At 37.4% G+C, this 27,534-nt stretch overlaps 2 protein-coding genes and 1 pseudogene across 7 annotated transcripts in view; 2 read left to right on the plus strand and 1 right to left on the minus strand.

The window, feature by feature from the left end:
• The first annotated feature begins 241 nt into the window (after positions 1–241).
• LOC148853089 (uncharacterized) lies at positions 242–12,882 on the plus strand. Of its 6 annotated transcripts, none has more exons than XM_088943241.1 (14): positions 250–660; positions 5,425–5,458; positions 5,735–5,976; positions 6,068–6,268; positions 6,345–6,437; positions 6,508–6,615; positions 6,723–7,094; positions 7,180–7,972; positions 9,230–9,312; positions 9,462–9,652; positions 9,757–9,912; positions 11,039–11,360; positions 11,462–11,541; positions 11,630–12,882. In XM_088943241.1, exons 5-8 carry the CDS (start codon positions 6,435–6,437, stop codon positions 7,189–7,191), a joined length of 495 nt encoding a protein of 164 aa, XP_088799367.1. In that variant the 5' UTR covers positions 250–660; positions 5,425–5,458; positions 5,735–5,976; positions 6,068–6,268; positions 6,345–6,434; the 3' UTR covers positions 7,192–7,972; positions 9,230–9,312; positions 9,462–9,652; positions 9,757–9,912; positions 11,039–11,360; positions 11,462–11,541; positions 11,630–12,882. The 6 variants fall into 6 exon arrangements, 5 of the variants coding, with proteins under 5 accessions (XP_088799367.1, XP_088799366.1, XP_088799364.1 ...); XM_088943238.1 differs by having other exon boundaries at positions 256–660; positions 5,735–5,947; XM_088943240.1 differs by having other exon boundaries at positions 5,425–5,947.
• LOC148853090 (asparagine synthetase [glutamine-hydrolyzing] 1-like) lies at positions 3,770–5,022 on the minus strand (annotated as a pseudogene).
• Positions 12,883–23,120: 10,238 nt separating the features above from the next.
• The window catches only part of LOC148853091 (uncharacterized), a 66,264-nt gene continuing 61,850 nt past the window's right edge, over positions 23,121–27,534 (plus strand). The window contains exons 1-5 of the mRNA XM_088946978.1: positions 23,121–23,658; positions 23,771–23,921; positions 24,748–25,079; positions 26,152–26,233; positions 26,344–26,653. Coding sequence (XP_088803104.1) covers positions 23,237–23,658; positions 23,771–23,921; positions 24,748–25,079; positions 26,152–26,233; positions 26,344–26,653 — 1,297 coding nt within the window. The 5' untranslated portion in view covers positions 23,121–23,236. The remainder of the gene's footprint in view (positions 23,659–23,770; positions 23,922–24,747; positions 25,080–26,151; positions 26,234–26,343; positions 26,654–27,534) is intronic.

Genomic DNA, 27,534 nt, shown 5'->3' on the forward strand with positions numbered 1-27,534 from the left:
AACTTTGGGAAAGTCAAACCGTCCTACATATGGTAAACTAAATCTAGGCAAGACTTGCCTCACTATTCGAAGAACTGGATGTCCCAGCCGTCGATGCCATTCTGTAACAGTGACCCGTTCACCAACACAAGCTTGAGGAAACTTATTCATAACTGAAGCACTACCCAGAAAGCAATATAGTCCGTCTCTACAGGTTTCTCATAGAATTGTTCTCCCCGTATGATCATTTAAAAGAAAATAATTCTGGTGGAACTCAAAAAATAGGTCACCATTTCTTAGAAATTTACTAACAAACAATAAATTTTTGGTAATATGTGGAATATAATAAATCATGCAACTGAAATCATTACAAAAAAAAATACATTTTTAGCGGCAGTTCAAGAAGTGGCTATTGACCGGCTGCCGCTACAAATATTAAGATATAGCGGCAGTTAAACAACTGCCGCTAAAAGTATTTTCGACTACCGCTATAAATGCGGCGCCAAAAATGAATAAAGTCTCCTCTTCTCCTTCCCTGCGTAAATAATTTTTTCTCCCCTCTCTCTGTCTCGCCCCCCCCCCCCTCTCCATCTCGCTCGATCTCGGCTGGAGTTTCTCACAACCGGACGGCAACCAGAGTACAACCTAGATCTCGGCTTAACTAGATATCAGCATTAACTGGTGAGATTCTCTCTTTTCATCTATGTGTGTTTATCGTAGATGCTTCTCGAACTTATTCAGCTGATTTTGAGTGTGTCTCTATTGTTCGGCGTTTTTGCAAGTATGTAAATGATCTTGAGCACATATTCATTTTTATGTCTTTAATGTTGTTATTGTTTTAAACGTTGGTATTGAATACGTGTAGGCTTTCGTTTTTTTGGTAGCATCTGGTTTTCTGTCAGATTGGTAGTCGTATGTTACATATTCCTTTTTCTATTCAATTTTCTTTTGCTTTCATTTCTGATAGTTAGATGGAATGACGAAGAAGCCCTAAAATGCTGAATGCTTAGACACGTTCCTGTTCCTGTTTAACTGAGTCGCGTTCGTGTCACTGAATAATGTGTTCAAACCGTTAATTGTTTCATATACTTGCTGAACACAGGCAATGTTAGAACCTCACTCTATGTATTATCTTTCACCCTTTCTTCGGTTGAAGGTTAAGTAGTATATGTGAGGGAATCTCCTGCTGCACAGGTTGCTGCTCAAGTTCGATTGCTATTCATAATATCTCTTCAGTCCAGGTCTATGGTCCTTTGGTTTTGAATCATGGATCTAGAAATATATTTTATTAGTTGTACGTTTTGTTTAATCCAACATCAGGAGACCTGTATTCCCAAATATGTGACATTGCGACTAGAAATTCTTTGGTGTGTGTTGGTTTAAAATCAACTTTTATAGTGATTAGTGACCAAAATTAGGTATTGTGGTCTTTTGATACTTGCAAAAGAATGGTAGAGCTTATTATAGGTGCAGGGTTTTAAGTCCAAGGATTCTGTGGAGGAGCAATTTTTTTGGCAGATACGATATATTTTGTTAAATGTGACTATAGTGCTCATCTTTGTGGCTTACTCTAAGCTCAAGGGAGTTTGGTTATAGTTTACTTTGCACTATTGTTAATCAATCCTTGATGGACATTCTGTGATTTAAATAGATGTTTTGGGGCTGGCTGCCTTTGGAAACAAAGGAATAGTATTTTTTTTCTAAAATTAATCCTTGGGTCTGTTACTGATTAAAATTATGTAAATGGATAAGAGTGCTTTTGAAACTCTCTGTCTGTCACCCCAAACTTGATGGAATGCATCTTTACTGTCATTCCTATATGTAATTATTTTTATTAGTTTTATTTGCCCTTACCTTGGTTTTTAATTGCTGTTTTGGTCTTAAGATGTCGATAAGTGTGATAGGAAAGGAGACTACCATATTTCCTAATATGCTTATGTCTTTCGAACTTTCTGTCTGAAAGCATAAAAATAACCTCTGCAAGTAGAGCTTTCATGCATGAGCCCAGCTCGGGTTGAGTTTTGCCAATTTTTGATGAATACTTTTGGGCTGAAAGTTGCCTTATGCCTAGAGGGTTGAAAGGAGAATGTAGGACCCAAAAGGCCCTGCATGCAGAAACTAGATTTTTTATTTTTTACATACTAAAAGCTTCAATCACCTGCATTTCCGTTTATGTGCTTATGGTCTTTTGGTAATGTCATCTTTTACATATATTTAACAGTTCAAAGCCAAGTCATAGGTTGCATGATGCCGATGATGCTTGGAATCTGCTACTTTTGCCATTTCATGGACTGCCTCTGGCATGTAAAACAAGGGACCTATTGTGGATTTCAAATTTTGTTTTGGGAAGTAGAAAAAATTAAAAGAAAGAAAAATGTGCTTTGGAAAAGCCTTCTGATGATCTAAGCCTGCTAGTAATAGGAAAATAATACACTTATAGACCCAGGCTAGTAGAAGTAGCAGTAGTCATATAGCTACTAGCTATACTAGTGGTAATAACTAATAAGATTGATGCATGTTGCACATTGGATGCATATACATATGTTCACCCATTACTACTATTTGTGTCTTAACTTGATGGGCCTATGTCTAGCTTGCTAACTAGCTACTAGATCAAGCCCCAATCTAGAGCTCTGCTGCTCAGTCAAAGCAGCCAGTTAACATATACTTAACAAAATCTGTGGCATTGATTAAAAGGCCACTATAAAAGTTAGTAATAAATATTCTTTGCATCTAGGAGAACAAGCCTACAACAGGCCCCAGTTCATATAAAACAAATTATTAATTAGTACGTTATAGGTTTCTAAATATGATCACTCTGAATAATACAACTTTTGTTGGGGGACCATGAACTTCTGTTGTGTGTGGGTTAAATTATATACTTATTATATAAAAGAAATACAAAAATACAGAGCAGCCCCTTCCCTAACATATGGAAATGATTTACTGATTTTCTCTTATGGTCGTATCTTTGTCCATTATTAACTACAAGGAATCTCATGCCTTGGCAGCTAATCACAGGGACTATCAAAAGGAATTGAACCGACAGTACTGCAGGTTAGTGGGAAGGTACATGGGAATAGTGTGAAGCCCATCTATCACAACTTTCAAAACTACCTAAGCTCTAATATTACACACCTGTCTTCGCTCCAGTTTCAACCATTGAATTATTTGAAACTGGTTGCTGCTGAGGCTCTTTTTCTTCTGCGGTAACTGAATCCAATTCCATCTCTGCACCCTTTTCCACCTCTTTACCTTGAGTGGTCCCTCCTGACACTGTACCACCTGGTTCATTCACCAAATTTGGTGAAACCTCTGTTGGTGAATGAAACTTGTATTCACCAAATTTGGTGAAATCTCTACTTGTTTGGGTTTTTCCATTATTTCCACAGCATTTTTTGCTTTTTTTTTTTTAAATTAAATCGGTAATCAAGTAATTTTCTGTTATCCTAATTTTTAGGGTCAAAACTTGTATGCTTTGCTTGATTTTGGTGTCATTAGATAGATTATTAATATTAAGCTACTATTCAAAAACCAAGATCTTTTAAATTTGATCTGTTTAGAAAGAGTTATGGTCATTTTAGTTGTAGGGTGCAAGTCTGTGATGAGATTAGAAAGCTTTTATTTTCAGGTTTTTCTTGGAGTTGTTTTTAGTTTGTTTAGCTGCAGTAGAATTAGTAGGGTGTTGTTAGAATTGTTTTTAAGTGTTACAGACTTACAGTCCTTATTTGAGAATCCTATGGATTACCTACAGGTTTTCCTTAATTTTGCACTAATTAGAAATTTTGGTTCAGTTTCCTAGTTGAGTTTGGAGTTTGTAAAGGGAGATGAGATCCAAGCTCATGTTGGGAGCCTTGTGAAAATACAAGTACCCACCAAATATTTCATTAGAGCCTCCTCCAGAGATCACCATCTTACTCTCAATGATTTGATCTTGCGAAACATAAGTAACATAGGAGTACTTGCCCTGACTGTAGTGACACCATATGTTTCAATGTGGTAGATAACATCTTTAATGACATCAATACCATCCTGTGACACTTAGAAGAAAAAAGCATGAACAATTTTTTTGTTTTGTTTCAAAATAATGTGAATATATCATTTTTCACCTCAAGAAGTATAAATTTTGTTTGAATACCTGAACTGTAAAATGAAACTCATGATGAATGGTACCCAGATAATCGACAACCTCTTTTGTAGCTTTGAAATCAGGGGAGCCCTGAACATCAGTGTAAAGTCTAGAAACTGAGATGCAAAAGCATTCTAAAGCAATACTATAGTATTCATCATGAAGAAACTGTTAGGACTAACCTCCAGGCCGACACAAAAGGAGTACTGGAGTTGTGTTCTCCATTGCTTGGCAGCCTTTGTGCCTGCAAAATATCTAGACGTGATGGAGGCAAATAATGATGAATCTAGACCCCCTGATAACAGAACTCCAAAGGGAACATCAGTCATTAGCCTCTTGATTACAGCCTGCATAAATTAGAAAGAAATACATAAGAAAAACTTCACTTTGCAAGTGGAACTTCAGGTTTATACGAGGATTTACATCTGTTTTCCTTTCTTTCTTTGTACAGTTTGAGTAAGCACGTGTACGTGTGTTGTGTAACTTAATGAGATCTGTTCAGTAATCTCACATTTTCAAAAGCACGTCTGAGGATTAGCGGATCATATGGAGTTGATGGAATAGCCTTAGAGAACTAAGGAGGGTTGTACCATCTCCGCATTCCATCTGCTTTGCTTGAGTACAAGTGACCAGGGGGAAAGGTTTCAAAATGTTCACAATCATCATTAAGTGCTTTCATTTCAGATGGTACCCAAATTGATCCTGAAGACAAGCAGGGGAGTGTAAATTAACTGCAGCTCAGAGCTTTGAATTTGTAGTCAGAAACATTGCCTACTTAGCTCATGGATGTAATGAGATGTACCATCAAGTCCCCACCCGATATAGAGGGAGGTGATCCCAATGGCATCTTGGGCAACAATGAAGCTGTTGTCTCTGGTGTCAAATAACACAAATGAGAGCATTCCATCCAACATGTCCACGAAATCCTCTCCATACTCCTCATACTACAAAAGAATGTCCACAAAGAAGAGTTGCTTCAGTTGAATGTAACTTGTAACCACAAATTCAATAATAAATCAAAAAAAGTCAACAACCAAAATAAATTTGTGGTGTTGATTAGTTTGCATAAATTAAAATGTGATTCCTAACACTTATTTGTACTTTCAAGAGAGATCACACCTCGTGGCTCTCTTTGTGGTGTTGTAACTTTGCTTACATTTTGGTATTGAATTAACTTTTTCAATATTCAAAAAAAGATGTATGTGATAATAGATATGTTATTCTAATATGCTTGTGCAATTTAAATTATTATGCTTGTATTGTTCTATTATGGTAGACATGAAATTAATTAAAAATGTTTGTTTTCTTTCTCGTAGGAAATTATGGCTGAAGATGTTGTTGGATCAGCTGGTATTATTTTATGAATAACTTTTTTATTTTGGGCCTTATTTTTATCGGAGAAATAAGGATACACCCGATGCAGAATTTGGAATTCCAGCCCCCCCTACTACTAGCCCTCTCCCCCCTATAAACCACATCTTGCCCATGAATTTGGCATCAATTCACGGTCAGGATGCATTCCCCCTGTACTATGGGGCTATAAAATTCTGATATGGGCTGATTGGTCATTCTCCCTATTTTTATCATATTCACATTGAATATTTTAACTTGTGTACTATGAAATAGATGCCTCAGTGCAAAGGAGGGGCAGGGGCCTCACAAGAGCTGTCAATATCTGGAACTTGCCAGCAGGAGAAAAAATACCCATAACATTAAATGAGCTAGGCCAAGGAATTGGAGAAAATACAAAGAAATTAGTGAAGTTTATGGGAACAATTGCAAGGAATGGCGATCTTTGTCCTCTGAGTTTCAAGCAGTGGACTTCATTTCCAACTCCATGTAAAGAGGACATTTGGAACCTTGTACTAGTATGATTTTTTTTCTTTTATTTAGGTTTGCTTATTTGTTTGAATGCATACATTAATTGCTAATACATTGGTTTAAATGTGTTCTTTATAGGGTAAATTTGAGATTGACAGTAAAGGTTGAAAGTGGGTATTGTCCTCGATTGGAAAAAAATGGAAAGATTACATGTCAGATTTGAAAGCCATGTACTATGATCCAGTTACCCTTGATGAGGCAATGTGGAATTGCCCAAATAGGGTTCCTAGCGATCAATGGCAGATTCTTGTCGCTTTTTAGAACTCTGATTAGGGCAAGGTATTGTCTCTTAATTATATTGTTTGAATGTCACAATATACATGGCCTTACACTTGTAGTTTCTATAAAACTGTAGAAACGGAGTGTTATAGCTGGAGGAAACTGGTCCCAGCAAAAATATGCACACTCTGGGGGAACCAAGAGTAATGCAAGACTGCGTCATGAGATGGTAATACAATCAGCTAACTATACTACTACTTGAAAATGATGATAATGTCTAATGCTTAGTATGGGTATAGATGCAGGAAACTAGTGATGGGGCACAACCAAGTAAGGGAGTTGTGTGGATTAAAACACATAGAAGGAAAGATGGGGCGCTTGTAGATGCAGAATCAAGAAGGGCAATGGTTGTTTATTGAACTAGTGAACACACACACACGTATTTAATGTTAATTATATGTTTTAATATAAAAATCCCATATTAGTTTCACAACAATTGTGTTGTCTTTTGTAGGAACGATTAGAGAACTTGGCATCACAACGGGCCACGACTTTTGGTGGGTCCTCAGTCCCTAATGACGATGACTTCGATCAAATATTTGGAGCGGAACGACATGGGTATGCACGAACGTATGGATTAGGCGTTACTCCTTCCACACTGAGCATGAGTTGTAGAAATAGAGCATCAGAGTCTACATCAACAAGAGGAGGTTGTGGGCATGAGGATAGAGATGAACGATTCAGGCGGATAGAAGATAACCTTGAAAGGGTGACTAGAGCATGTAGTGATGTACAACACCGGGTGGGAAGGGTAATATCCGTACTTCCTCAAAATCTTCAAGACATTCTAAACGATGATCGGGATTTACCTTCAAGAGGTGCAAAGGTAATATGTGTCTCAAAGTACAATTCCAAGAGTGGCATTCTAGATGTGTTTACTAATATGCTTTCTTGTTTGCCATTATTGTTAGGTTCCTGATTGATCATCAACATGACTATAGAGATTTCTTCCTCCTCTGCTTCTTCCTCATCTTCTTCATTGATGTTGTCTATGAAATTGGATCCAGCCCATTGATGTTGTCAGACCATTCAACAAAACTGAGCTATAACTGATGAGTACATGGTTTACTTACAATTTATGCAGTTTTTGTATGGATTTTATGCTCGTTTGATTGAATTTCACCCCATCTTAGCTTGATTTCAAGAAAGAATTCAGGGAAAAACCAACTCAAGAAAAATAAGGCATAAAGCAAGAAAAGAGAGTCAAAATTTAATTAATTTAGCCCAGCCCAGCCAAGAGAACAATGGATGAGCAATCGGTTCATGTAGCCCATGCTACACTCTTTAGGAAAACCTAAAGAGAGAGCCTAGCAAGAAGGTTAAATTCAGCCCAGCAAAGATGAGGCCCATTTCAGCCCAAGAGCAGCCTAGAGTGTAGCCAAAATATGCTCAAAACTCAACTAAGTTGCAGCCCAAAGGGAGCAAGGGGCGACAACTTCTAGAGGCTTCAAGAGGGAGAAAGGGGGCAACACTCTAGAAGGTTCAAGAGGGGTGAAGTGCACCCAATTCTAAAAACTTTAAGAGATGCCTCTAGACTCCTTGAAAGACTATAAAAAGAGGTCTCTTGAAGGGGGGAATGTGTTCAATTGTTAGAGTTCAAGGCTCTCTATTCCCTTGAATTCGAAATTCTTGAAGATGAAAGGAGAAAGAGCTAGGCACAAGAAGAAGGGCTGAAGAGATCCAAGCAACTAAGGAGAGAAGAAGGTGAGTTTGAATTGGGGAAAGCTTGATTGAGAGATTCATGTTCTATTCTTACTCAATTTTTGTCTTCTTTGAATTTGAATTCAACTTTAATTCATGTAATTTCTCTTTCTTTCTTTCATTTTTTTCTTGCTGTAATGGAATTCAGATTATGTAATTAAGTTTCTTGCATCATTCGAATGTACTAGATCCAATCTTGTTGTTTCTTGAAGAGAGAATGAAATGAAAAACTTATTGGCCGAATTATTCTCTTACGAATCCATATATGAAATTTCAGATCTAAGATTTGAAATGTCTGAATTGCTTGAGAAAAAGTTCAGACACTCTTATTTCAGCTTGGCCGATTTGTTATAGTTCTTGGAATTTCTAGAGTGCTTGAGAGAGACTCTAGAAATTCAGATCTGTTATTCAAGAACTGAATTGCATGTAAGGTTAGAGATAACTTGCACAATTTAGTTGGTGATCAATTCAGATTTGAATTGATGCCCTTGAAGTGTTTGATTTAATGCATGCATGAATAATTAGATTCTTGATAGAGATATAAGAATCATCATTCATGTATAGGATGAACATGCGCTTGAAAGAGGCTATTCATTGCCTTGGGTTTCACTAAATCAATGCTAAATCATCTTTCATTTGAATGATCAAAGAAGGTTGATTGCTTAATCATGAATTTAAATTTTTAGCTTAATTGTTCAACTTGAATGCAAGGTGATTGAACCAATGTCTATTAGGTAGTTTGTAGTTTAAAATTTCAAATTTGAATAACTTGTAGTATTTGGTTAATCAAATAAGGGTTGGCTGGTTTAGTATTAGTAGTTGCTACCTAAATTCTTGTGGGAACGATACTCTACTCATTTCTTTATTATTTGAGTGGCTAGTACACTTGCTAGTGTCACAATGACCCGTCAATAACCTCCTCTGTTAAGTGGATTTCTAATTAGTGCCTGATAATTAGAAATCTCTTATCTGTGTCTTGGAGAACTTCCATTCTACATTGATGCAATAAGAAAGAATGTTGTAGATACTCCTAAAAAGTCTCAGCAAGTTAATTCTACAACTGTCTCCTCTAGAAGACCCGCGATCCTTACAGATGGGACCAACACAACCCAGTGTGCTGCCTCAGAAATTGCTATCTCTCCTTCCATGTTTTAGGGTTCAGTGGTTTCTTATTTCAGAGTTCTTTCATGGATTAATTTTGATATATCCATATAAGATTGTGACGTTAGGCCGTTAACATCCATTATCTTTTTTTTTCAGGATTTTGGCTCCAACAACTTACATATTCTTTGTTTCTAATATCCCAGTTATTTCATTTGATGAACAGTTGGACAGGAATACAGGTAACACTGATAAATTATATTGTGGTTCGATTTCTGTTTTCTAGTTAGGTTGGTAATCTCATGAAGTCCAACTAATGTTTCGAATGGTATTGATAAGATTTCCTTTGCATTGCAAGCTATTAATAGAAGCATTTCGTTCTATTTTCTAGATGGGATTCTAACAGCAGTTCGGACATTGGCATCTACTGCTTTGTGTGGGATTATACACTATTGTTGGAGATCAGCCTTTGTTGCTTCTTGGAGTGGCAGAACCTACTATGCTTATGTATACGTTCATGTTTAACTTTGCCAAAGACAGACCTAATTTGGGACCAAAACTCTTCCTAGCATGGACAGGATGGTAAAATATTTTTCTGCCTCTACTTGTGTTTTGCACATTAATATATGTATTGAAATAGTAGAGCAGCAATGTTGTTGGAAAACTGATGTTCATGGCTGCAACAGTGAATAGTAGAGCAGGAAGAGAACATATAGATAAGATAAGAAGAAAGTTCTCAATAGGACGGAGACCCACTCATAGAGGACCTGCACCATGCAGTCAAGAATCTCTCAGCTGAGCTCTACAACAAAGATGTCTACTTCCTCATGGAGCTCATTCAGGTCTCTCTCTCTCTCTCTCTCTAAAGAATCACTGCAAAAGTTTAAGACCTTGGATTATTTTAACCTTTTTATGTTGGTGCTATATGATTTGTTGATTCTTATTTTTCCATCCTAAAGATTCAATTAAATTCAAACAAGTGGTTTAGTGGGTTAATATTCAATCAAACCAAGCATCTAGAAATTTGTTGGGTTCTTAATTTCTTATATGTTGAAGACAATGAATACTTGTCGGATGTGGATCCCTCTCTGGAATTTGTAATTACATACAAGGATATCACAGGCACTGGTGCTTTAATATTTGAATTCCTTCCAGTTGATGCTTCACCTTACCAAGAGCTCAACGGAGTTAGAGAATCTATCAGAACCAAGATGCAGGCTGAGGAATTTGAATTATGACTCTTTCCTGCTTTTCGATATTACATATTGTCCTTTTTGGGAGTGGTAAATTTGAATTATGACTGGCATACAAAATGCATAGAAGGTTGCCATTTGGTTCAACAAGCTCCAGAAAACATTTATCTGAATCTTCTCTTCTTAATTTTAAAAAATTGGTGTTGCAGATTTGCATGCATAACTCTTGCAAATCTTCCTATTTTGAAATATGTTAATCAGTACAACAATGTCCTACTTTCATTTAACTCTGCACAAACAACAAAACAGAGAACTTTTTTGTCAGATGATGAACATCATGCATGGGTAAACAAATGGAACATGGAACTGGGTTGCAGGAAGATGTTTTTATTGCCCAATTCCATTCAAATGGCTGCAACATATTGCAAGAATACAAGAAATCACTTTGTTTGATTTTGCTCGACCTATTTTCACTTATCTCTTTGTAAGAAATTTATTACTAAACTGGAGACTCTCAAATTTGTTTCTCCATTCCTATTGTCAATTCATTTGGGGATGTAATAAGGATTAACGAATAGTAAGTAGATCCTTGTCCCAGCACAAGGTAGTAAATGGGTGAACCTTTTAGGCTCAAATCCATGGCTAGGAAGTTATGATGAATTGGGGGAGCAATATGGACAAAGTGCTGACTTTTTTGGTGAACATACATCAATGGAGATGCTTTATGACTTTGTTAAATCATATATCAAAGCTACTGATATTCTTGAATTCCCAGGTGATGCTATTCTGTGATTTGTATTTTTCAACTTGAAAAAGGAAGAAATTTCCTTGCTTTTGGATTGGATCAGATATTTGAGGACTAAATCTGTTGCGCTGCCAAAGTTGTTTGATGAAAGCATAAAAACGGGGAGATGGTTGAAAACTTGCTTAGGCTATAAGTCGCATAGTCAGTGTTTTCTATCCAATAGAGAAGAGAAGTCTATTTTTGCTGAAATGCATGATTTTCATGTGAAGTTTCCTATTCTTGATGAAAGCTTTTATGATAACAAGCGACGTTTATACATGAGTGATCTAAAGTGCATTGGTGTCTGATCAAGGTTAGTAGAAGCATGCCAACTTATCATTGAATACCTTATATCTCTGTCGAATTGACTAGTTTAACTAAGGAAGTTGCAATTCCATTGTTGAAATTTATCAGGTACTTGAATGAGAGAGATGTGCTTCCTGGTGACATCACAGGGAAACTTAAAGAAAAAGTAACATTGAAGACTTCCCAAGGTTACAAATATGTTGACCAATCTATTTTTATGTTACATGTTCCAGCAAGAGTTATCCTTGCATTCATGGATGTGAAATACTATGGCAGGATGTTGTCAGTTACCGCACGAAGCTCATGTTACTTGGAGTGGAAGTGGAATTACAAAAGATATACATATTACTGGTCATCAACTTTAATGTGCCTCTGGATGCCGAAGTAACCACATTAAGCAGAGATGGGGCTGCTTCAGATTCAATTCTTTGGGATTCTGAATGGGAAACTCTCTTAGATTGTTGATTTTCCTTTAATTGATGATTCTTACTATGGGAAGAGCATATATTCCTTAAAGAATGAGCTGAAAGAATGGGTGTTGTGATTGATTTGGATGAGTGGTTTGATTTTATAACAGAAGGTTTAAAATTTCCCAAGGGACCTAAGAAGGTAACACCAAATTATGCATTTTCGTTGCTCAAGTATATAAGGAGGATACACACAGTCCAGGACACAGGTGGGTCTGCTTCCAGATTTATAGAAAAGAATTGCTTAGTTGACACGAACCGGTTGAAAGCCAGTCATGGATACAATTCTGCAAAAGGCTCAATTCAATTTGACTCAAAATGGGGTTCACTATCCCAAATTTCTGATCTTCCTCTCATTGATGATGCTTTCTATGGTAAGAAAATGAGTTGAAGATGATGGGTGTTGTTGTCGAACTCAGTGATGTATCACACTTTGTGGTCAATGGTCTCAAGTTTACAAAAGATCCTAAAGCAAAAACAGCAGAAAGTGTGCTTGCATTACTAGAATGTATTTGCTTTCTACTAGTGGAATCACCAAAAAGCCTGCCTGATGAATTTTGTCAGAAGATTAGAAGTAAATGGTTGAGGACAGTTATGGGTTACACATGTCCAAATGAATGCCTTCTTTTTTTATTCTAGATCCTTTTCCATAAGCACACGAAGGAAATGTTGGGCATCTATTCTAGAACTTGAAGATGCACCATAGAAGCCTGTTTTGTTATAGGAGGAGCCTTTTATGTTGGCTCTACAAGTGCATCACTTGGTCCAGGCTTTCATTTACCAAAAGGGATATGGATTCATAAATGGTCTGAATTCCAATTTCTAGTAACCATAGAAGCTCTCATGTACCATTTGTCTAGGAACTATGTAGTGTTCGACTATTGAGTTCATGTGAGAGGGCCATAAGAAGCCTGCCTGAGGCCCATAAAGAATCTTCCTCCAAACCAAAGTAGTAGAATACAATGGGCCATTTCCTATAATTGTACAATGATGTTATGAACTAAATTGCATTTGTGATTCAAACATTTTGAATGGAGAATGGTTGTTTAAATTTTATTGTAATTGGTGTTTTTTGGTATTTTATTTCTGTTTAAATGAATATAGAGAACACAGGTAATTTGAAGAAAATTAAGAAAAAAAAGGTTTGAAAAAAAGACTTTTTATAGTGGCAACTAAATTAGTTTTAGCGGTAGTTGCAACTGTTGCTGCTATAAAGACTTTTAGCGACAACCACACCAGTATTAGCAGCAGTTTTGCATTTATACCGGCAACTATAAAAACTGCCACTAGAAACTTATAGAGACATATTTTTTGTCGGCACTTTTCCGACTACCGGTAAAGTTTCTAATGGTAGTTTTAGGGACTGCCGCTAAAAGTCATTTTTCTTGTAGTGAATTGGTTAGGATTAGAAGTAAATATAGAAGATCCAACATGAGATATCTTCAAACCTGAACCATTACCAACTTTCACTTGATCACCACCACTATATTCAGATTGACTTTGTAGATTATCGTTGTTAGTGTCATATGATGTGTGGCACCAGTGTTGGGATACTACATACGATCAAAGGTTGTGGCAACATTGCTTTGAAAAGTAGAGGAATTAGCATCATCATTCTAGAAATTGTAATTGTAGCGGTGTCTGCATTTTGGAGCAGCATGCCCAAGCTTGTTATAGAGTTGGCATATGATTGTATTACACCCATGCCCACCTGAATTGTTGGACTTGTTATTTGGGTGAGGTCCATGACCCCGACCCCGACCATATTTGGGCAAGAACCCACAGTTCTGCTACTAAGAGGAATTCTTAGATTTGAAGTGGGCAATATTAGCAGATGGTGATTGAGAGTCAAGAGTTGGGGTGCTATGTTGTTTAAGCCAGGCTTCGTGATTCAATAGAATCCCAAGGATGTCATCTATGTCCAGTTGATCTAAATCAGATCTGTTAGTCACTATTGTAACTACAGATTCATATTCGGGACCCAGTTCATAGAGGATGTGCATGATTAAGTCTTGATCGGAAATGGGATCAACAACCACCGACAAATTATCTACAATGGACGTTGCTTTGTGAACATAATCAGAGATTGTCATTGTACCTTTTTTGAGGCCTTGGAGTTGTCTGCATAATTGAAGTATCCTTGATCAAGAAAGAGTAGAAAAAGACTTTGATAGTGCATTCCAAACTTGATGAGAAGATCGCATGCCCACCACTTGCGACATAACACTCTCGGTTAATGATGAAATCAGCTAGCTAAGCATAAGCTGATCCAACTAGAACCATGCTTAGTAAGCAGGGTTGAGAATAACCTGGTCATTATTGTTGGGATCCAGGATTTGCTTTGGTGGTGTAGGAACTGACCCATCTACTATTCCCATCAACTTATAAGTGTAGAAAATGGAAATAAACTATGCCCTCCACAACATGTAATTTGTAAGAATGGTAGGATTCATCGTATAGACGCCAAAAAGGTTGCGGAATGAGTGGGCGAATTTCAAAAATTTTCTTACCTTCTTCCAATTGGGAATCATATTCCCTAAGTTTAGAATACAATATTCAAGGATCCTATTTGAACCATAATCGAACCAGATCTGAACCAAAAGACAAGGGAGGAACTATACCTGATTCAAAGAAATAGTATCTCCAAAAGTTGTTGTTCACGCCCAAAGAGGACACCAAGATCCACTCCTACTGAAGATGACACAGCAATGTGTGGAATGGAACTAGCAGAGTGCGTCTTACACACTAAATCCTTCACAAGAATCCTCAAGAAACTCTGAGCACTGAATCTTTTTAGTTCTTTCTGCAAAACTGATATCAAGAACTGATTTCTTGATTTCTTTTCTTGAAATATCGAATCTTTTCAGAGAATAGCGACGGCTGGAGGAGAATTCCTGAGATGAAGATGGCGAAAAATGCTTCTCTTCTCTCTGGAATGTGTATGAGATCCTATCTCAATTCGCATGATGATTTCTTGCTGAAAAACCCCTAGTTCGAATTCTATTTTTTTTTTTCTTTTAGGGTTTCTCCTCTTTGCTTCTTGATTAAGAAATCTCCTAATTAGGAGTTATCCCAATCCAAATTAGCATCTAGATAGGGGATGATCTTAATCCTATCTCAGATTAGGTTAGCTTACTCATGATCTTATCAAGAGGTTACCATATTCAAATTTGATTTAAATTTGGTCTCCCATAGTTGATTAGGTTAAAGGCCCAATCCTTTTCCTAACCTTAATCTCAGATCCGCCCCTTAAGTGGGTGATCATATCAGCCCATTAAATAATCAATGCTTAATTAGTTTCCAATCCGCAACCTAGTTGGGCTTCTTTGTATGGCGTGGGACCCAAGCATTGATTTACACACCAGCCACATGGGTTCGGCTTAGCCTTTATTACAAGGTCTAGCCGAATTCACTAAGAAGCCCAATGAACCCCTGACCATCATATGGACCCTATGGGCCCAACACTTACACTAAGTGGTCCCTGGGCCAAACCATCTTATAAAAACCCAAGGACTGTGGGCAGGTGCAAGATTAACCCATCAGGTATTATCCTAAATGGCCTTACACTTAACATCTCAGCCCTTAATGATCAAGCACTGCCCGACAAGAGAAGCCCTTATTGATTTGCACTCTTTACTCACATGGATCCCGGGAATTAAAACCATTTGCAAACATTTTGGAAACATACTTAAATATATATCATATATATAAATTTTGCAAAAATAAAATTCCAACGATTTGATATCAACTGCCGACAGTTTGGTTTCCATCAGAGAGAGTGAATTCTCAGACTGCCCCAACATGCCCATGTTTTGACCCCCGCTAAGGATCTCACTGATTGGCATATCAAAGACAACCCGATCCGACACCTAGTGAAGTATCATAATCGAGTCTAGGGGTTAGGTGTAACTTTCCAGTTTTGCTCATCTATCTCCAAGGTCCAGGGCAATACTGGAAATCTGGTCCGGTTCAAGGATTTGAGTAATCCCATACTACACACGCCTTGGGTCTTACCCTAGTGGCCGAGACAGGCCATCCCAACACTTGGCGGCACACCAGTATTAGCCTTGGCAGGATAAATCTCCCTAGACTTATCCAATGGCTGTGAACATTTAAAACTAACACGGGTCTCATTAAGTGTCAAGTTTTAGGGTCTTACACAGAATTATACCAAACAACATGAATCAAACATGCACTTTATTTATTTACACTAAATATCAAAACTACATCAAATCAGATTGAAGCTAAGGGCATACAAAACTGTTTAACATAATTTTCATTGGTTAACCTGATAGGTAAGTAGTGTATACTGTTGGGGAGTTGAGGAACGGAGGTAGAGTTCTCTATCAAGGAAGAATGTTGAGTGGAGTTCTGGGACACAGGGATTGAGGCAGACTAGTTGACGGAAGCCTTAAGTTAAATGGCTTTGATACCAAGTTAAAGAAAGCAAACAAAGAAGTGGTTGAAATCTAGTTTAATGGGTGATCAGCCATACAACCAACAAGTATTTATAGTAGGTAATGTGTAGAGCTTATCGCATAATAAAGAGTTTGGGATCAACATAAATACATGAGATAAATATTAAGTTGTGTCCTATACGTTGGCTTCCTTCTAATAGTTCGAAAATAAATTCTCACCTGACTGAAAAAAACAACAATTTTGATGGGAAGATTGTTTGGTTGGGGGCTTGCTACAAAGGTTCAATGTTAAATTAATAGCCATATTAACGTACCTGGACAGAAAGTGAAAGTGGTTACATTTCCTTCCTCACATAGGCACAAGAAACTATGTTTCCCAATATCAAATCCACATGACCCTCCTCCCCTACATTTATCATGGTACTGAAGGCAACGGGTGGTCACCGGGATTGGTAAGTGACGGCATTTGGGTAGTATAAACCTATGACAGAGATGCATTGGGAAATCAAGCAATTCAGGTTTAAATTTTGTTGTAAGGCTTATTTAATTGTTACTTTATAGCTGCTATTAGTAGGACAGTTACAATTACTTGTTTTTCTTCTTTCTTTTTTCTTATATTCTGATTATAGGATATGCCACCAGGGGCATACTTGTAATTTTACTTTTATGAAGTTAATATAAATAGAAAACTGGCGGCAGCCAGCAGACACTTTTTCTCTCAACCGTACCTCTCTCTTCCTCTCTCTTTCTCTCTCTCTCTCTCTCTCTCTCTCTCTCTCTCTCTCTCCCAATCCCCATGAATCATCACATGGTATCAGAGCTGGTTTTCTAGGTTGAAAAAGACCTACGATCTTGGTATTAGGTTTCTTAAAAGTGTTTGGACGTGGTTGTTTCTACAGAAACCTTAGCAGGTTTTTGGTGGTTGTTTCTGCAGAAACCCTAGCAGATTCAAGTGGCAGTTTTTTTTTTGGAAACTCTAGCGGTTTCTGGCAGCAGCTTTTGTGATTTCTTTTTCCTGGCTGTAATAGCAATGAAACCCTAGTCGGAGAAGGGTGATGCTGGTGCAGAGTCCTCTGTTTGATGCTGTGAAGTCAAGTTCAGCTTAGTACCTTCGTACAAGTGCTGAATAGGTGTGTTTTTTGTTTCAGTTTGTCTCAGTCTTCTTTGGCCAATGGTGCGTAGGGCTCATGCCTTGATTATATAGTTATTTGTTTGGATGTTGGATGGTTAGAGTGTGTGAAATACAGTTAGACTGATTGAAATGTCTGTATTGGTGGTGCTGAACCGATTACCGGATTGGTTTATCGTTCTGTTTGGACATTGTGTTGACTGAACCCCTTGTTCTCTACAGTATTCCCTATGTTCTCAACAATATTTAATGTTATATTTTCTCACATTCTGATTGTGGCGGTTGTGTTGTTGGGTGGTATTTGGGCTGGTTTTCAATAGTATTCAATTGCAAGTCATGAATTAACTTCATCGAGGGCTACAGCAACCTGCAGAACAGCGGGTATGGGAGGTGAAAACATGGTTGTTCCCATGCCAATTACCCCTTTAAATGGTCTAAACTACTTGGAGTGGGCTAAGAGTGTAAAACTCTATGTAACGGCAAGGGTAAAGCCGATTACATCAATGGAAGGGTGAAAAAACCCAAGGGTGAGACACTGAACATGATAGGTGGGACCAAGAAAACAGTATGGTGATGTCTTGGCTCCTCGCAGCCATGGAACCTTATGTGAAAAAGGATTTTATGTGGGCAGACACCGCCAATGAGATATGGGAACAGGCCAGAACTACCTATTTTGAGCAAAGGCATTACGCCAAGGTTTACCAGTTGCAAGCTGAATCCTCAACATGTAAATAGGGAAACCGTAGCTTGTCCTCGTACTATTCAGCCCTTACCTCCATATGGAAGGATTTGGACCATTATCAGGCCATAGAGTGGAAGCACGATGATGATGCTAAGGCGTACAGGAAGCTGGTCTCTCAGTAACGGGTGTTTGCTTTCTTGTTGGGACTGAATCCTGCATATGAACCATTGAGGGTGCAGATCCTAGGAAGCAAAGAGTTGCCTACGATTCCCGAGGTATACTCCTTTGTCCAATCTGAAGAAAGCAGGTGGAATGTGATGGTTGCAACTGAGGGGGAGCAACAAGTTGCCTTGGCTGCAATGAATAATAGCTCCATTGGAAAGAAAAGTGACCCCAAGAAGGCGGATGATAAAGATAAGCTATTATGTACCCACTGTAGGCGTTCACGACATACACGTGACATTTGTTGGGACATTCATGGGAAACCCAAGTAGGCAGCAAAGAATCAAGAACAGGGTAAAGGTCATTTGAAGAAAATGAGCACAACACATGTGGCAACCCAAGATATTCAAGTTGTTGGTAGTACCCGGGACCACTCTAATAAGTCTGACCCCAAGGAGGATATAATGAATTCATTCAGAGAGCACCTGGAATCTTATGGTAGAGCCTTGCGGCAAATGGACAGCTCAGTTACTAGTACTCCCTCTACTTCATTTGTATCTACTTTAGGTAATATGGCTTATGCGTTCCATGTCACTCCCATAGATTCCCCTTGGATCATTGACTCAGGGGCCTCCAACCACATGACTGGTAAGCCTAACTTATTCCAGTCTTATAGCCTTTTGTCAGGAAGGGATAGAGTGAGACTTGCAGATGGTTCTTCCTTCTATTTCGGACCTTACTCCCTTCTGTGTCTTCCAACGTACACGTTGGAGAGATCAGTAGTGTGATAGAAATGTGGAGCAGCCAAACTCTGAGCAACTGACATTATCAGACTCCCAGGAGGTAAGTCCACCCCTAACCCTACTCCTACTGTGAATGACCTTGACATTCCTATTGCCCAACGAAAGGGATTCAGGTCCTGCACTACCAAACACCCCATTACCCACTTTGTCTCCTATGACTACATTTTTCCCTCATACCGATCCTTCCTACCGGCAGTTGATTGCATCCCTGTTCCCAAAAATGTTACAGAAGCCTTAAAATGCCCTAAATGGGTAGATGCCATGAAGGAGGAGATTAATGCCCTCCACAAAAATCAGACTTGGGAATTGGTGGATTCTCCAAAGGGGAAAGACCCTATGGGGTGCAAATGGGTGTTCACAGTTAAGCACAAGACAGATGGAACAGTTGAAAGGTACAAAGCAAGACTAGTAGCCAAAGGGTACACACAAGTATATGGGGTTGACTATGATGAGACTTTTGCCCCGATGGTTAAGATGAAATCGGTTAGGGTTCTCCTATCCTTAGCTGCTAATTTTGACTGGGAATTGCATCAGTTGGACATAAAGAATGCTTTCTTGAATTGTGACTTAGAAGAAGAGGTATACATGGTTCAACTTCCTGGATTCTGTGCCAAGGGAAGTGAAAACAAGGTGTGCAAGATACGAAAGTCTCTCTATGGCTTAAAATAGTCTTCCCAGAGCCTAGTTCAGTAAGTTTCACATGGCAGTTCAAAAGATGGGATTCAAACAATGTCAGTCTGATCATACACTCTTTGTGAAGAGATGTCAAGAGCAGGTTGCTGTATTGATAGTGTATGTAGACGATATTATCATTACAGGAAGTTGGAGCTCAGAGATACAAAACTTGAAACAATTCCTTGCATCTAAATTTGAAGTGAAAGATCTAGGACTCCTGAAGTATTTCTTTGGGATTGAAGTTGCCCGCTTAGAAAAGGGTATCTTTGTCTCTCAAAGGAAATATACCCTTGATCTATTATGGGATACAAGTAAATTAGGTGCAAGGCCGACAGATACTTTTATGGATGTGGACCACAAGCTAGGTGACTATGTTGGTGAACCTTTGAAAGATGTGAAGCAATTACAAAAGTTAGGGGAAAGCTGATTTATCTGTCCATGACCCATCCAGACATTGCCTATTCCATTGGGGTCCTGAGCCAGTTTATGCGCTCTCCTAAGAAGCCACACATGGAGGCAACAAAGAGAATCCTTAGATACTTGAAGAAATATCTAGGAATAGGCCTACTATTCAGTAAACACAATCACCTAAAGGTGGAAGTCTTTACAGATGCTGATTAGGCAGGAGTTGTGGATGATAGAAAGTCCACTAGTGGGTATTGCACATCTGTGGGAGGAAATCTAGTGACCTAGAAGAGCAAGAAGCAAAATGTGGTAGCAAGGTCAATGGCTGAAGCTGAAAGTAGAACTATGGCACATGGGGTGGCTGAAGTCCTTTGGCTAAAGAACCTTCTAGGGGAGTTTAGAGTTGTTGTTCATAGTCCTATGTTCCTTTACTGTGACAACAAGGCTGCAATAAACATCGCTAGCAACCCAGTCCTACATGAGAGGACCAAGCATATTGAGGTGGATAAACACTTCATAAGGGAGAAACTGAAAAAAAAAAGGGAAATTTGCATCCCTTATGTCAATTCCAAGGAACACTTTGCTGATGTCTTTACAAAGGGGCATCTGTGCTCGCGACACAATGAGTTATGTGACAAGTTGGGCATGATAGACATCTTCAGCCCAACTTGAGGGGGAGTGTTGTAAGGGTTACTTAATTGTTACATTATAGCTGTTGTTAGTATGACGGTTACAGTTTCTTGTTTTTCTTATTATTTTGACTCTAAGTTATGCCGCAAGGGGCATACTTGTAATTTTATATTCTTTTATGAAGTTAATATAAATAGAAAACTGGCGGCAGCCAGTAGACACTTTTTCTCTCAATCGTACCTCTCTCTTCCTCTCTCTCTCTCTCTCTCTCTCTCTCCCAATCCCCACGAATCACCACACACTCATTCTATATAATCTATGCATCTCTCGATTGTCTTCCAAATTCCAAATTGTAATAGGGTGGGTGGTGTCTTGAGGGTTGCTGGAATGAGATGTTAAGTTTGACTCTATATGAAAATCTTGTCTAGTTTGCAGAGGAGCAGAATTTTAATTATGACTTTGATTGTTGCTTACTTGATCAATCATTTTCTCTCACCTATCCTCGAATCCTTTCTTCTTTTTACTTTCTTATAGTATTTAATTTATGAGAAAATTCCCGATTAGTACCCTGTACTTTGGGCCTAGTGCCACTTTGGTTCTCGAACTTTAAAATGCGACAATTTAATACTTGAACTTTCGAAACATGACAATCTAGTACATACCGTTAACTACCTGTTAACCAACTATTAAGTGGCATTTGAAAAAAAAAACACAAATACCCTTTGAGTGTCATCTAATTTTCTTTATCAACCATCCAAACATTGACAAAAAATTAATAGTCCCAAATCATTGCCTCTTCTATTCAAGAAAGTTGGGGTCACCATAATGCCCAGTCAAATGTGACCCCAACTTTCTTCAATGAAAGCGGCAAGGATTTGGGATTGTTAATTTTTTGTCAATGTTTGGATGGTTGATAAAGAAAATTATATGACACCCGGAGGGTATTTGTGTATTTTTCAAATGCACTTAATGCCTAGTTAACAGTAAGTTAACAATAGGTACTAGATTGTCACGCTTTGAAAGCTTGGGTATTGAATTGTCACATTTTAAAGTTTGGGGACCAAAGTGGCACTAGGCCCAAATTATAGGGTACTAATAAGGAATTTCCCCTTAATTTATCATAGGTATAGACCATTATACCTATTACAATATCCATGCATCTCTAACCCTGGGGTAGTAAAAACAACAAGAACTACTCTCACCCAGTTTAGTTGGGCAATCAGGCAACAGATATAACTACTAGCACTACCACAAAATTCTATGTAGAGATGTTATAACAAACAAATATAAACAAGAACGGGACTCAATTTCTGATATCAGTCTATGTCTCAAGAGAGAACCCATTAGCGGTACAGATGGTGATAGACAAAACATATCAATATATCATTATTTTCTCTCAATCAAGATTTGTATGTTTAAGAAGTTAGACAACGTCTGTAGTTTCCCTCCCTGCTTTTCTCTCAATCAAGATTTGTATGTTTAAGAAGTTGGACAGCGTCTGTAATTTACCTCCTTGCTTTTCTCTCAAGTAGGATTTGTATGTTTAAGAAGTTGGACAACGTCTGTAGTTTCCCTCCCTACTGTAGGGATTGGAGCTATTGTGTGGTATTTTAAAAGAGTGAGTAAAGGTAGTTTGGGTATTTAGAAAACTTTAACGGAGAGGATCTTTGTCTAACAGCCAAGGTTCAGGGAAGTCTTTATTGCAAAAAAACGTACAGGGGGTCTTTGTCATAGACCCCCATAGTACAAGGAGGGGTCTGTGTAAACACCAAAATCTTAGGCCTAAGAACAAAAGTAGATTAGCATTGGATACCAAAGTAGATTAGCATTGGTATTAATATGCAATTTACCCCATGTGAGTAAATCAATGGCCACATGTGATAGCAACTCGAGTTAGGGGTGTAAATGGTTCGAATTCAAATTGAATAAGGCAATATCTGAATTTAAGCTCGATTAAAAATTTCAATATCCAAATTCGATTTGATATTTAACAACAATTATTTAAAATCAATGTTCTAATTTGGATTTGATTAAATATTTGAATATTCAATTCGAACCGATTAATTATAAGTAATTAATAAATATATACAAAATAAATATTTATTTATATAAAGTATATAAATTGAATTAATCTGAATTACAATATATAATATATTAATTCTATGATATGGAAAAAAATATGGTATGAAAAGAGTTTTGATCAATCAAAATCCACCTATGAATTTTGATAAATAACCTGATTCGCTGCCAAGTACATGATTCCAGCTGATTGGTTAAGTGTTTTTCGATTATTTAAAATTTTCTGTAATTCAATTTCAGTTCGACTTTAAAAATTTCGGTTTATTCATTTGGTTTTTAACCGAATATAAAATTATAAATCTAATGCTCAACCCTGTGACGCTAGTAGTATTATTATGTTTAATGATTTAAAACGGTCGGAATCCACAGCCAACTAAAACCCTAACAACAAAGTTAAACCCTGCCAGAGCAGAGGAATTGAATTTCGCCCATCATGGCTGAAGCAGCACCACTTGAAGCCCTCCGTGAGTTTGAACTTCGTCTCCTTTTATGCTCTCTATCGTCGGCATCCACCGAAACCCAAGAAGCTCCTCGCCCTCTGCCCTCCCCAGAGTTGATTGGACGCGAAGGAGACTCTGTCGTTGTCTTGCTCGAGAATGTCGTTAATTGCATAGAAAAAGGGGATTATGCTGAAGCTCTCTTCTCCGATGCCGCTCGGCTCATCTTTGAATTTGCTGAATCGTGGGAATTTGAAGATTCGATTGATTGTGCTGACAGGTTTTACTGCGAAGTGGAGAAGAGTGTGCAGTCCTTTTTGGAGCTCGAAAATGATTTTGAACGGTCATGCAGGGAGTTACTTGTGATGTGCATTGGTGTAGCAGCTTTTCTGTCTTTTACTCAGTGCAATGTGACCGGGTTTGAGCATCTCTTCGTGTCTTCAATATGTGTTTTGAAATTGTATTTAGAATATCTGAAAGTTTTCAAAATTGTATTTAAAATGTCTGAATGGTTCTGTTTAAACTTCCAGACCATCTGAAGGTTTCCATTCTTTTCCTCTGCCCTTTTGGCGGTACAAAGATGATAAAACTGTCAACTTTGGAGTGGAGTGGGACATGTGGGCTCGTAATCAGCTCATGTCTACTGGTTCTGAATTGCTTGGGAAATTTTCAATTATACAGGTATATTAGTTTTTTTTTGTTTTTTGTTTTTTCTGAAACTCAAATACAGGTATATTGGGTACCTATTATAATTTGGACGTATTCTTTCATAATTTCCTTTTCCATTTTATTTCCTCTTTAGTGTTTTTTATATTGATATCTGCTTGTTCTCCCTTATTTCTATGCCATTTCCTTCTTTTATTTTTAGTTCTTTTATTCTCCCTCCTTGGTTTATGGATACAAGCGCAGCAGTATAATCGGCATTGCAAACAGTAGCAGCCTAGAGACGGCAATACCATCAAAATTGCCAAGGGACTAACCTGCATGCTTGATTATCTATAGAACAACTATAAAAAGCATAACTAAATATATGTTTCTCTGTAATGTGTCATGTCTCGGCAAACAGTACCAATTTAGGCCAAGGTTTTAGGTAAGGATACACCTGATACGCATGAACATGTGCATTGGATGGCTAAAAACCTTATTTTTCATTTTTTGTTCTCATATTTTCATGGGGGCTATTTTTGTTTTATTTAACTATTAAAAACGTTTTTAAAAATACCTTAAAATAGGTGTATCTATGAGCAAAAGATACGGTATGATATGCCTGATATGGGGCATATTGTATTCAAATTCTGAGCCTCAATTTTGGTTAAATAGGTTAACTAACAATCATTTGTGCAAATATTTATTTATCAAATAAAAGAATCATTTATGCAAATAGCTGGTTATTCATTCTGTAGTTACTTGATTCTGTTTGATTTCCTTATATTTTAGTTTTTTGATAAATATTTCCTTATATTTTATTGCTCGTTAATTTGATATGATTCCTTTCCTTCTTCAATAGTATATGGTTTATGCCAAAATGTTGCTGGTGAAGATTAAGGACTTGTCTGTGGAAGTGGAAAATTATTGTTTGCATGGATGTAGAAGCATTTCATGGTGGTTGTCTAGACTCTTTCTCCTTCAGCAGAGGATTTTGGATGATCGGTCTTCTTCTTTATTCGATCTGTTGCAAGTGTTGATGCGTGAAACTTTACAGTATTTTGGTGATTTAGGAAGTGTTACAAATTATTGGGGTAACAGGTTGCTTAAGGGAGATGCTTTAACCATTGTTTCAGCTGCTCATCTGGAAGCAGGGATAATAGAACATGCATATGGTCGAGTTGATTCTTCTAGGTAGGTTGTTCTGCAAAAAAAATAATTTTTATGCACTTTGGGTATGTTGATGAAAATTCACTCTGAACATTATTTTCTCATAAATTAGTCTGTGTCATTTTTTTGAATCAGTTTACATTCAAAAGTCTATTGTTGGAGTTGCAATATTACCACAAATAGCAATTATGAGATTTTACTATTTACAATATGTCTGAACTTTACTATAAATAGTAACTTTGTTTTGTTAAAAATGGTAACTCTGTGTTATGATTGGGGCACATGCCAACAATGTTTTAAAAAGGCTAAAGGCGTAGTTGAGGTGTAATGGCCCAAAAATGTGAGGCATAAGCCTCAAGGCATTGCAAGGCATAAGCTTCAAAGCTTAATAAATAAATTAATTAAAGTCTATAAATTGATAAAAATAACATATAATATACCAAATTAGAATGATAGAAGGTACAAGTATCCATCAAATAGAAGTCTATAAGCAATATGTTTCAGTGTTTATGCATTGAATGGAATAATAACTAATCAACTAACAATTATAAACATTTTACATTTCATGTTTCAAAATGCAAAAGTTCTCAAATTATTCAAATGACCAATTCAAGAGAATGGAAACATATGAAGAATCATCCATATAATTTATATTAAATTTATGGTCACCCAATAATTTATAAGAAAGGAAACAGCATAGTTGATTTGATCTATGCAAAAAAAATCAATACAAAGAAAATAAATCCATTAGGAAAAGAAATGAAAATAATGATTAAATAATCATTAATACTTGAGGCTTACACCCTTTTACACCTTAAGCTATGCCTCATGCTTTTGAGGCTTGAGGCTTATGCCTCATTCTAACATTGGCTTAAGCTGCACATAAAAGTTGTGAGGCAAAATCCGTGTGCCTCGCCTCAAGGCTTAAGCCTTTCTTAAACAAGGAAAGCCAATGGAAGAAAGAAACAATAAAACAAAAGGAAGTATTGTTGTCAATTAGAAAGAACTGAGTTTCTCTTAATCAACAATTTGTTATTTATCAGATTTGAAGCACATATCATCTTTCTTGCTTGTAAAGATAACTTTTGTGTTTCAGGCAACACATCAACACAGCAGAAGAATCCTCTGGGCTGCAGCTGTCTGTCACTGGAGTTCTTGGTTTCAGGACTATACATCAGGTCTTTCTTTTCATAAGCATTATTTGATTTTTTTTTTTAATAAATAGCAATGCTTCTTCTATTTTCTTTTCTTTTCTAAAATCTGTTCAAAAAGATATTTTTTGACACAGGTGGAAGCGAAGGCACAAATGGTGCTTCTTGCAAACACAAGTATGCCAAAAAGCACTGATACCTATCCTCAAATAAGCCCCGAGTCACTGGGTGCTTCTGTTTCTGATGAAACTAAGGCTAGCTCACATTCTCATGATACCCATGAGGCTTCTGATATATTGATGGTTCCAAAACTGCTAGAGAATGAAGACTTGAAAGCTGATGCAAATGGCAGGTCTGCTGCCATTCCTTTAGAGGCAATACAACAGGCAGTGATTCTTGCCCGGTGCCTTTTAATTGAAAAGAGTGCCAGGCATGATGAAATGCAAGGTAGGTATTGATCCAAAAAATAAAAAAAGAAATGCAAGGGATGTAGCTTTGTCTTGTAATTGAATATGCATGTAAAATAGTGTTTTTTACCCTTCTTTTGTCAAATATCCTATTGTCTTTGCAGTTTATAAGTTGATTTTTCTTATCATAATTACTCTTAAAGTGATTGGCTATACTTCAAGGCCAAAGAATAGCAAAATCATTTTAATTGTGGAAGGAGATTCAAAAGTTGTGATTGGCTGGTTCAGGAATAATAATAAAGTTACTTGGAACTTGGAATCATCAGAATGCTATGGGGAAAATACTGGAGTTAGGAAGGGGAAGAATCGGCAAATTTAGCTAGATTCACAGGTCAGCCAATTGCTTGGCTGTTGTCAAGATAGAGAATCAACTGAAGTCAGATGTTCTGGGGGCAGCTAGAGGACAATCTTTTGTAATGAATAAGAAAGTAAAAGAAGGCTGGGGCAAACCAGTGGCAGTGGGGACTGGCCTATTGCTTGGAGATGGGTTTAGCTGAACGCAATAGCTATTCAGCAGGCTGTGGAACCAATAATAATGCTCCATGCCGATCATAAAATACATGGGACCCACAGACATTCAACCCCTCACTGTGGGCCCCATGTATTTTGTCACTGGCATGGAACATTATTATTGGTTCCACATCCTGCTACACAGCTAAAGCGTTCAGCTAATCCAGATTATATTGTGGGGCGTAAGGTACTGTATGTATTCGTTTTTTTCTCATTCTAATAAAAATTTTCTGTTAGCAATAAAATAACGCAATCAGATATTATTTTGTGTCAGTTTTCTAGTCCAAATTGGAGTCTTTAAAAGGAAGCCTGACCTTACATGGTTGATTCTAAAAATAGAATCATTATAAT

This window comes from Nelumbo lutea, chromosome 5 (genome assembly GCF_056320005.1).
Source record: "Nelumbo lutea isolate HS-2025 chromosome 5, American lotus-T2T, whole genome shotgun sequence".
Lineage (NCBI taxonomy): Eukaryota > Viridiplantae > Streptophyta > Magnoliopsida > Proteales > Nelumbonaceae > Nelumbo > Nelumbo lutea.